General features: G+C 34.6%; 1 protein-coding gene across 1 annotated transcript; it reads left to right on the top strand.

Moving 5' to 3' along the window:
• The first annotated feature begins 6,159 nt into the window (after window positions 1-6,159).
• On the top strand, window positions 6,160-11,723 carry LOC133791895 (transcription initiation factor TFIID subunit 5-like). Its single transcript, XM_062229802.1, has 11 exons — window positions 6,160-6,166; window positions 6,585-6,716; window positions 6,805-6,946; window positions 7,604-7,714; window positions 7,811-7,880; window positions 7,962-8,001; window positions 8,344-8,502; window positions 8,577-8,653; window positions 9,274-9,390; window positions 10,877-10,917; window positions 11,609-11,723. Exons 1-11 carry the CDS (start codon window positions 6,160-6,162, stop codon window positions 11,637-11,639), a joined length of 927 nt encoding a protein of 308 aa, XP_062085786.1. The 3' UTR covers window positions 11,640-11,723.
• Window positions 11,724-11,933: the final 210 nt, after the last annotated feature.

Here is an 11,933-nt window from a genome sequence, read left to right as displayed (position 1 = left end):
AGCCACTCTAATGGAAAAATAGGCACTTCAGGTTTTCCTGTCCTTATATCGATCCTTAGCTGTGGCGGTCGATCAGCTGACTATATACATTCTGCCCCAGATCTCTCCAACTCAGGAGTGGTCTACTTTGCCCTTGCATTTGCCTGCACCACGTAGCACTCGTCAGCCGAGGCCCAACAAGAAAACCATAATACAAAGCATAAATGATAATCAACAGTCAGATAATCCACAAATTATCAATCAGTTACTCAGCAGGTCACATTGTTCACATAATCAATGATATCAATCTACAAACCAATAATCAATCATATTAATAACAGTAAACATATCACATAACATCCAGGGTCGGCGCCCATAGGTCGTACCCTCTGATTGTCCCACTGACTCCGGCTCGCTTAGGCCGAGCTTAATGATTATATATTTAACCTCAGCTATCAATGGTCGAGCCGCGTCATGTGCATAAATATAGATTCTGGCACTCTTAGGCCATTTATCTCATGTCCCCATGGCATAATACCATCATATGACATCACATACAAGTATAGGGAACTCTTAGTCCCAACATAACCACATAATCGGGTGCAGTTCCTTACCTTTGATTCTGATTGCTTTGACTAATGAAAGCGACCCTCAAGCATGATCACGTCCGAGCCCTAGCGTACACCTAGTCACACACATAACATAGAATCCTCATTATCATTCAATTTTATAACCTAACCTCGATACCAATCCCGAGCCCTCGGGAAGTCCCAATTCCACCAAATAGGGTGGTGGAATCGACCCCCAGGCCCCAAGAAAAAATCCTAAGAAAAATACACAAAACTTATTTCTGGAGGCAGGGTAGCACTACAGTGCCACAAGGTGGGAGCTACAACACTACAAGCAGAGACAAAATCCCCCAGAAAAACCAGGCATAGCGTTGTAGCGCTCTAATGCTAGCACTACTAGCAGCACCAGCAAACCCCTGTGTTTTTCCTTCGAATTTCCCCAAGCCAAAACTCCATAAATCCCCTCCAAACCTTAACCAAACTTTTAATTAAGCCTACCAACCACTACATCTCATCTCACATGGCCCAACAACATCAAACTTGGCCACATGCACCATCAAACACATAAATTAAGAATTGAGCTTGAAGTTCAAGAATTTCATCAAAAAAACAATAAACAACCCAGAAACTCAAATGATCAAGCTCAGAAATCCTTACCATTAATGGAGAATCCAACCCTAGGTTTCCCTTAGTTCCCTTCTAGCCTATAGCTCCTCAATTCCTCAAGCTCAAACCCCTTAACTTCCATTTAAAAAATCCAAATTCAAAATTCAAACTCACCAAAACTCAGAAATCTCAAAACTTTAAACCTTACCTTAATTTGAGAATTAACTCCAGCTAACCCTCTTGATTTACCTCAAGAACCAAGGTCCCAGCTCTAGCCTAAGCATCCTTTGAGTTTACAGCTTCAAATTCACAAAGAATGAGAGATAGACTACAATTCGTGAGAGAGAGAGATAGGTCAAGTACTCTGTTTTTTTTTCCTTATTTCTTTCTTTCCTTCAGCTTCTACTATTTTCTACAAATCCCACTAAGTCTAAAAAGTCAGAATGGCCCTTATCCCTTTTTAACCATCAAATGACCATTTTGCCCTCCCATTTAAACCTAAGCCTTTAAACATTTTAAGGGCATTTTGGTCATTTGCTCCCAATTCCCATTAATTCCTCAAGTGTCCCTAATAATTACTGCTTAAATCCCGTCACCTAACTAATCACCAATTATATTCCTCAACGTCCAACAGTCTCCAATATATTTCCCAAATTCCCAGAAATACCCCCCAGACTCCCCCGAGCCGGGTATAAACCCCCGTTGTGACTATTTCGCTAAATCGCTCACTAGGATCGACTTGAGTCACAAGCTAAAAATATATCCACATAATAATGTGGTCTCAATAATTTATCACAAATAATTACATTTATGCCCTCAACGGGCCAAAATTACAAATATGCCATTATAATCTAAACAGGGCCTACATGCATACTAATACTCATAATCATGCATCTCATATATCCATATAATCATGTAAGTATTCTTATCACATAATCATGCATTAAATCATTTAAATCGCATATAAACCAATTATGCCCTCCCAGCACCCTAATCAAGGCCCTTAAGCCTTATTAGTAATTTTGGGTCGTTACAGTTGGTCAGTATTAAGTGAATTACATGTTTAATTTCTTGTCTGAGTTTCCCTATTTGCTGATTAGTATAAATAGAGCATGATGAGTATATAATGCTAGGCCACAACCCCTTTGATTGTTGTATGTTTATGCTATGTGTGCATTGTGTTGATCTGCTGTTTGTGGTTGATTGATTGGACTGGGAGGTGGTTTTTGGATGTTGTTATCGTGCTTGATGTGTGGCTTCATTGATTGTAGGCATATTGAAGTTATGCCTCGATGATCAACTAGATTCTGCGGCACTAGGATCAAAGATGACAACTAGGCCAGAACCCTCCACTTACCCCACAGAACTGGAAACAAATGTTTGCAGAAATGCAAGCTCTACTTTAGTGAATTGAAGATGAACTTCGAGAATTGAGGCAGCAGGCTCCTCCTCAGGATGTTGGGTTACAAATTCCACAGGTTGTGGCACCAGTGCCAGCCCAACCTGTGATGAAAAATAGGTCGGAGCCTTTGTATGAAAGGTTCAGGAAACAACACCCTCCTAACTTTGAGGGTAGTATAGACCCACTGTGGGCAGAGCAGTGGATGAATATGACTTCTTATATCCTAGATTTCATGAGGGTGGAAGGGAATGAGAGGGTGTCCTGTGCCAGTTACATGTTGAGGGAAGGCGCCCACATCCGGTGGGAAGTTTTTTCCTAGAGGAGGGGTGTGACAGTTATGACCTGGGATGAATTCAGAGATGTCTTTAATGAGAAATATTACAGTGTTGCATTCCAAGTTGCAAAGGTCGATGAATTTATCAATTTGAAACAGAACACAATGACCATCACAGAATATGCTTTGAAGTTTGACCGGTTGGCCAAGTTCGCGACGGATTTGGTGCCTACTGACATGGCACGGAGGGATTGTTTTTGTACGAGGGTTGAATGTGATGATAGCCTGGGATGTTAAGATAACACTGGATCCAAGGACTACCACTTATGCCCAGGTAGTGGAGAAAGTCCTTACTGCTGAGGGGGCTGAAGATCAGATATGGAGAGAAGGCGCTGCAAGGCACGATGCTCCACTACAACAAATATGAGTAAATATTACGGTAAAATATAACATAATTTTTAAAACGCTACTGTTGAATAAGTAAATGAAAACACGGAGTAAACAGCAAATGAAATTAAGGCGCCAAATAAAATAGTAATATCGCGCCTTTACTTCGGCCCCTCCTTTTAATTCACATTCTGATTATATAAAATCAGAAAACAAAAGAAAAACAAAAAGCTCTCTTTCTAAAATGGAACCTCTCTGCCCTAACCGTTCCAACTCTCTCTCGATCTCTTTTCTCTCTGTTTTTCTCCCTTTATTTCTTTCACATGGTCGACGGGTGAATGGAAGTGTGCAGGGGCTTCTCTCGGAAACTAGCTTTGGAGAGGGACAGTGCGACGACATCATTCTTCAACGGTAACTCTCTCTCACTCTATCTTTCTCTCTGAGCTACTCTATCGTTCAATCTTTCTTTCTTTCTCTCTGTTTGTTGCAGGTGTGTAACAAGGTGGTGGAGGCCCACGGCTTGGGTCGTGTGACAGGGAGGCTTGACTCGTGGGTCTACGGCGTGGCTCGCTCATGGGTGCGACGGTGCTTGCGACGGTGGTTTATTCGACGGGTTTGACTTTAGTGAGGTTATTCTACAACATTTATGGGTTTGATAATTGTTTTGAATTTTGTATTGATTTAATTTGAGATTGAGTTTGAGGAAAAGTAATACATATATGGTTTTGAGTCGGTCATGTGATGCTCAAGGCATGATGACAGAGTTTTCTGAAGGAGATGTTTTTGTCGGTGGGGCTAAGATTCATGGGTTGAAATGACAGAACATTGGGTCTTGGCTACCAAAGTTGGAGCATCAAGTGCTTCCTTTGCAGCTTAAAGATGTGAAACGTGGTATTAGTCATCAAGGTGGTCTTGTACCAGGTTAGTTCCAAGTTAATAGTCTATAATGTATATTGATAATCTTTTCTCAACCAATAATCAATGTATGAAGTTTCTTGTTTTTATTTTTGGCCGTAAGACCTTAAATATGATGGACTTATTGGGCACCATGTTTCCTCAATGATAAAAGGTAGAACTGATGAAAATAATTTGTGGGCAAATTATGGCCTAACTTTGAAAAACATGTCAGGTGTTTGATATGATGTTATTTCCTTTGTTGCATTTAATTTTTGATAATGATGTGCATTTCGAAAACTCCATTTCTGATCATTAAAACATGTTTGCTGTTCCATTTATTTTTAATTTTTTAATTAAACTCCATTCCATTACATGTCATGTTGAAATTTATTATAGTGTTTGCTGTTCCTGCTCTATATTTTCGCATTATTCATTTTCACTTTTTGAGTATTGATTTGTTTTTATTTCCACTTTTACCTAGGATGATGACTCAATGTGGAGACCTGGTGGGCAGGCAGATAAATCAGATAACTCTCGAAAGAAACATAAGCCAAAGTATTCAGCTAAGCATGCTTACAAAGCTCAACAAAAGAAAACTAAAGGTGAGTTTTTTATAATTTTATTAAATTATCATATATTTTTCTTAGTTATTTAAATGAAGGGTGAGGAAATACCATTATATCACTACCACATCAAAAGTTGACGATTTTTTTATCTCAGTTGTAAACTTGAAAAACTTGGTTATGCATCTTGTGATCACTGCAAAACTGTTCCGTGCAATTAGCTTTTCTTTTCCTGTGAGTTTTCTTTTCCTTTTATTTTTTTAGATTTCAGTTTAATATCAAGAAAACATTTTGAATATATCAATACATATATTTGTTTGTGTTGGAATTGTTTCTAATGGAGAGGATATAGTGAGAAAAATTAGTGAGGTTGTAAGCATTAGAATACAAGAAAGAGCAAAGAGCTTTTATGTGTTAAGAGAGAAACTTTTGAGAGCACAAATGTTGTGAAAGTGTTGGTTCTTGCTGCGTGTTGAAGAACTTGTTTGAAAATTTCTTGTTCTTAATTCGTTTTTGTTCATAACAATTTGTTTAATTGTTTAAGTGTTAGTTTGAGATAAGTTTTATTATTTGTTCTAAGGTGTCATTACAGGTGCTGCATTGTCCTTTTCAATGTTTGTTGTTGGTCTGCTGCTTTCATCTAATCCTGATGCCACGGGAGACCTAGTGCAGGTTCCAAGCATGTTGTTTCAAGGTTCTTTGCTTCTTGGGCTCATCAGTAGAGCCACTCTTGGTTATGCGTATGTCCCTGTTTTCTTTTTCAATCTTCATTATGCCAAAATAATAGTTTGTTTATTATTCAAAAGAGATCTTAATGAGAGCCTACTAAGTCTTATTTCATCTTTTGGTGATGTTGTAATTTGAATTAAAGTCCCTGTTATTTGTCTATTATCACATTTATGATTAAACTTGTACCATTATTCTTAGGCATCATCTTTGGGTATTCTGTTTTTTATATTGGTTTTAGATTTAGAGTTTTTGTGTTTTATGTTTCTGTATATAGTTTGTTTGTTTATCCTAGTTGTGTTTACTGTTTACAACATGCTATACATGCTGGTAGTTTTGGGAATTTTGTTTCTGATAATGGTGTGTTATGCAGCCTAGTTTTGTTTTCTGGTTTGTTTTCTCCTGTATCATTGGCTTAGTAATATAATCCATTTTGTATTCTTTGGTTTGAGACACTATAAGCATAAAAAATAAAGTAATCAGATTGAGTTTTTTTGTTCTTCAGAATGAGTGGTTTGCTTGATTGGAGAGTAATAGATGGCACGTGAGGTGGAAAGCCCCTCTGTTTTGACTCGATCCTCATTTCAGATGCCCATTCCTCTCTTCTCGACACCGTTCGGTATTGAAAATTACCAAGTTTTAATATTTATATTGGCTCTCTTTATAAACTCAATATGTTTTGAATTTGTGTATGAGTTTTTATGAAGCTTGAATCTGTGTTTTCCTTTCTATTTGAATTGGAAAATAATTTTCAACATGGCAAGCAACTTTGTTTAAAACTGTACTACTACAGGTGTGTACATGATGTAATTGTTTCTTCATTTCCTATGTGTCTTGTTCTTCAAATAGTTTTAAATATGTGTTTACTTTCTTTACTTCAGTAGGTAGGATCATTTATAATTTTTTTTAATTTTCTTTTTGTTCCTTTTTTGAGGATATGCTCTTGCTGCTCTTCTCTTATTACTTTGTGTGTGTTTCAACCATAAAAATATTGTTTTGTCTTTAAAAAAACTAGTATAAATGAAAGGAGACAAAAACTAGTATAAATCTGGGTCTGTCTTCTATTCTGGTACTTCTGTTTCACAAGCTCAAGATATTTTCTTGCTCCTTTTAGTAAAATTTGTGTGTTTCATGGTTCCATTGTTTGCTTGAATTCTTATTTATACGTATACTTGAATCAGTGAGGCAGCAGTATAAAAAAACTCATGACTTGTTGTCTTCTCAGTATTCTTATGAGCTTCTTCTGCAATTTCTGCATAAGTCTCAATCTACCAATGTACTTGGTATTATCAATGAGCATATCAACTTTCAAGGTACACGTTTCTTCTTTTACCGCTTATGTAAAAATGCTTCCTTTATTTTTATATGATGTGTAATGTATGCATGTGTACTGGTTTGCAGTTTCTCCTAGACAGCCCAACTCAATTTCTGATGATGCGGAGGCTGTTACATTGACTGGCAGTAGCCAGGATGCAGTCAGTCAGATTAATCAGAAGGAAATACATTGGGGGGTGAGTCAACAAAGTTATCTTGTTTCAATCGGGTTTGTTTTTTTCTGTTACCCCCTCTTTGTGCTCTGAGTATTACACTTATGATCCATTGATTCATGTTGGTATGTTGAAGTTAAAATGGAATCTAAATGTCTTTTATTCATTCCTTTTTCATTTGTCTTCTGATCTCAGTATTTATCACATGTTTTTCCCTTTTTCATTTTCATTCAAAATTATTTAGGAATGATAAGCATCATTCTTCTTTTCTAAATTAATTACTTAAAACTTGGTCAACCTACAGAGAGTTATTTAGTAGCCTAAAAGAGGTTTTTTCTTTCTTTCTATATGACAGTTTCCCATATATGTTTGTTAGTAATAGGAAATTTAAGTAGTTGCCATATTTTTATAGTTGCTGTAAGATATGAGGACGCATATTTTTAGCTTTTGTATAGCTTGAGGAACATAGTTTATGTATATTGGTTTTGTGTGAATGTGACTATTCTCGATAGTTTAAATAGATCTTTTTATGATGGAATATGTTGTTTCCAGTTTTAATTCTCGCCAATCGAAGTCTTTCAGAGGGATTTAGTCTTAGTGTTTGCATACCTATGATGTTTATTCTAGCAAAAAAAAGGGAAATCTACCACTGTTTTTGTAATGTTAACTTTTGATCTAGGTTATTTGATTAATCTTTTATTTTCTTGCTTCAGTTCAATAGAGGTTGAGCAGTTTATACTTGATGACTTGAGAAACCGTGTACAGCTGAGCAGTGTTGCTCTGCCATCCGTTAGTTTTTATACATTTATCAATGCACATAATGGGTATTGTCTTCGATTTTTTTTCGGTTCAACATTATCTTTCTGTTTTAGTAAAAAAATAATTCTCAATTTCTTATCTTCCTGTTTATCTTTTTCTAGTTTAAATTGTTCAACTATACCCCCTAACGGGTCATTGGTTGCTGCTGGACTTGTAGATTCATCGCTGAAGGTTTGTTCTTGATTACATTTTCGTTGCATGTGACATGTCAATTGTTTGTGTTTTCTACTAAATTTGGTACACATTGTGCAGATTTGGGATATGGCAAAGCTTGGGCAACAGGCTGTTGGTTGTAAGCCAATCCTCTGTTTCTACTGTGTTGAGATATTCTTGTACATAAATCAAAGTTAAAAAAAAAAGATATGCACGTGTTTTACAGTGTATAAATTAGTCTAGGATATATAGACACACAATTTAAGCCTTCATAAATTGCTAGGTTTTTTCGGCTGTAAGTGCAACAAACATTTGGTTAAAAAATTGCTGGCAGTCATGGAGTTAAAAGCTAGTTAAGGATGGTAATATCTCTTTAGGTTTATTTAAGCTATGTTAGTTTGTTGATAAGTATGTTTTGTTTGCTCTGTATTATGTATTTTGGTCAAAGCATATCTTATTTTTAAAATACTGCTGCTCTCAGCTGTTTTGCAGGGTGACGATGATGCAAATCCAAATGAGTTTGGTTCAAATGGAGGAAAAAGACCCTATACCTTATTTCAGGGGCACTCGGGACCAGTTTATTCAGCTTCTTTTAGTCCTATGGGAGATTTTATACTTTCCTCTTCAGCCGATTCAACAAGTACAGTCATCTATTCTCTCTCCCTCTTTCCCTCTTTGTTTTGTTTATGAAAGAATTACATTGTTTTCGTGCAGTTCGGTTATGGAGCACTGAACTAAATGCAAATCTTGTTTGCTACAAGGGTCATAATTACCCAGTATGGGATGTACAGGTATATCTCATCATTTTCAGTTGTAAATTGTTCATATTAGCAGTTCTTTTGCATCTCTGTTGTTGATTTGACATGAAATGAGTGGCCAATATATATGTGTGTGTGTGTGTGCATTCTCCTTTTTAGTTTCCTTTCTTGGCCACTTAAACATTTGCCCTCTTTTTGGAATTTGGATTCTAGGATGGAAAAAAGAAAATCCAAAAGATTTTTTTTCTCTCTTGTTTGGATTCAAATAAAAATTGAGATTTTTTTGTGAGAAAAAAATGAAAGTTAAATTTAGTGCAATTTTCTAAAATTTATAACTTTTATAAATATATTCAATAAGGTGTTATAGAATTTTAGATTTTCCTCTACTTTACTTTTTTTTTCTCTCAAAAAGAATTTGCTTCTTTACATTCAAGTTAAAAAAAAAAAAAAAAAAAGCGATATTAGGGGTATTGGTTTTACTTTTGTACCTATTCAATTACTTGTGTTATTACTATTTTCTGCCATACAATTGTTTTGACTTCTTTACTTTGTCTCTTCTCTTTCCCTTCACCACATTAAATAATGGTCATCTTTCCTTAGTAATGATTTTAATGTTATATATTAACTTCTTTGGTTATGAATTCTCGGAGCAGTATAGTCCTGTAGGACACTATTTCGCTAGTGCATCACACGACCAGACAGCAAGGATATGGTCTATGGAAAGAATACAACCTTTGCGAATAATGGCAGGGCATTTATCTGATGTTGATGTTAGTTTCTCTCTAACTTTATTACGTGTTATAAAAGGGAAGTAGTATTGCTTTGATGTTATTTATATTGTTGAACAACAACAACCTTAATCCAGAAGAGTGCTTTAATGTTGTCTAAACTTACTGATCTAGTCTAGTTCTTATACACTAATTCTGATTGAGGTTTCATTTATCATTATCAGTGTGTGCAATGGCATGCCTATCTCATTTCCCTTGTATTGAAGCATTTATCTATCTCATTTCAACATTTCATGTTTAAGGTGTAAAATTTGAGCCTCTCTCTGTCATTTTAGATTTTCTCTAGAAATCCAAGTCTCATCTTTTTTTTTTCTGCAATTTTGGGTAAAATCTGAATCTGAATCTCATATTATAATTGTAGTCTCTCTATAAAATTGTCTACTATATTCATATCTATGTTAATGAAGCAACTAGTAAATTGTTGAAACAATAAATTGCTGCTAGCGTAAATTGTTGAAACATTCTCTATGCCTCAATCTCTTTTTGCTATGTAATCTCCTTTGCTTATGAGTAATTATATTGATTTGATTTATCAATTTTGAAAAACTAATTATTATAATAGTATAACTTGTATCTTTTCTGCTGTCGTGATAAATTTTCCAAAGGATCATTAAGTGTTGACTGCTTAGGATACTTTTTGTACTCACCTTTGATGACACTTGATCATTATAATATTCCCTAGAAAGATTCAAAAGATCATTAAAATGTGGTACCTGTTAGGCCAATTTTTACAGCTACTAACTGTTTTGGTTAGTTAGTTGTTCATTGTAACTAATTATTGTTATTTTGTAGATTAGTTACTTTATTAGTTTTGGTCTTTTCTGTATATATACTCTTTTGTATCATTACTTCATTAATGAGAATTGATTTTATTCATTCAGTCACTAAGTTTCCTTACAGTACCTACCACCAATGAGGAAAAAAAACATTTACTAAATTGTTATTTTGGTAATTTTAAACACAATATCTTATGGTGCTCAAGTCCCTGCAATCCTAATAGTGCCCACCCTAAAGTGAGAAGCTTTTTCACTAACCTCTATTAAATACTTGACCTGCCTTTGCTCATTGCCTTTTTTTGTAATGTTATAACTCTTTTTTTTTTTCTTTCTTTCTTTCTCCTTTTTTAATTTTTTTTTTGGCTAAGCTTACTTTTCTGCTATATTAATACCAAAAAATTAAAATTTGAGTTAGCACCTATAATCAATTGCTTTCTTCACTGTAGGGATCTGATTTCTTCTTCTTTCATGTAGTTAGAAAATATTTCTAGCTTTTTTTTTAACTTTCTTTGGTTTTGATGAGTCTTTGATCTGAGTGGTGTGTACATATTAAAGATCATAATAAGGATGCTGAAATGTAAAACATTTTCAACCATATCATCAAACTAAAGGCTTATGCCTGCATTAGATTTTGAAATATCTGAAAGGGTATGTACCAACTATGTCCTGAACCTTTATATTGGTCTTTGCAGATAACAAGGGATACTAGTGGAGTTCCTAAGGTTCTTACAAGGTTAGATGCACCCTCATCACCCTTGGTTGACACCATGACATAATATGAGAGCTAGAGATCCTTTTGTCTGTGAAATGAGAATTTAAATTTTTCATGTTTCTTAAATTTGTTATTCTATTTTATTACTTCTCTTACTTTTATTTTTGTTATAATATTATGCTAACTTCAGACACAATTTAAGTGTTAGAATACTGAATTTATTGTATGTGAAACTCAAGCAGAAATTTCTTCTATACCTCTTCTACTGCCTTATCTTTACAGGGTTGTATGAACTCATTATTAACTTGTTAAAATAGTAAAATACAAATATACTAAAACATATTGATATACATTCACTGTATTCTCTTAATGGCAGCAAGTTGTTTGACAAGTTTGATTTTATTTGCATTGTATTCTCTTTTCTTATTTATAGCTTTGGTAAGTTATAGTTTATATGATAGTTATGGGATTGGCTTTGCATTCACTTGTTATATTATTTATTTATTTTAGTTTTCATCTTGCAGTTGTTCCCAAGCTTTGTTTGAATCTTCATTTTGTTTTCTATTATGCTTATTTATATTTGGATTTCTAAATTCTGTTTTGTTCATGTTGATTATAGTCAGCAATGATTTAAATGGGGCTAATTGTATGTTAGGTTTGTGGCATCAGCTCTCCAAACCTGACTGCTTATCTTTCTCTATTTATTTTTCAGAGAGTTTGAACAAGTTCCCTCGAAGGACTAGTACGCCATCTGGGGTTCATAGTCAAGCACAACAATCTAAAGAACAGCTACAACAACAGCAACAATAGCATTAGCAGCAGCAACAACATCATCCAAACTATAGTTTAAAGTAAAAAATGTTCAAGATTATAAAACTTTATTATGTTATGCTTTCAAACTTAAGTTAGAACTAATATCTTATGAAGTAGACACATTCATGGTTTGAATTAGTTATTTTTTAATGTAATACTTATGGTTTATCAATTTATTGAGAATTACATTTTATGATTAATTTTTTTTTTTTTATCAAAATACA

The sequence above is a fragment of the Humulus lupulus genome, chromosome 7 (genome assembly GCF_963169125.1).
Source record: "Humulus lupulus chromosome 7, drHumLupu1.1, whole genome shotgun sequence".
Lineage (NCBI taxonomy): Eukaryota > Viridiplantae > Streptophyta > Magnoliopsida > Rosales > Cannabaceae > Humulus > Humulus lupulus.
This window is presented reverse-complemented; position numbering and strand designations above follow the sequence as displayed.

Excerpts from the sequence above, each read along its gene's own strand:
- LOC133791895 (XM_062229802.1), top strand. Across the intron at positions 8,503-8,576 it reads CTCTTCAGCCGATTCAACAA|TTCGGTTATGGAGCACTGAA; the intron begins GTACAGTCATCT and ends GTTTTCGTGCAG. Across the intron at positions 9,391-10,876 it reads GGCATTTATCTGATGTTGAT|ATAACAAGGGATACTAGTGG; the intron begins GTTAGTTTCTCT and ends TGGTCTTTGCAG.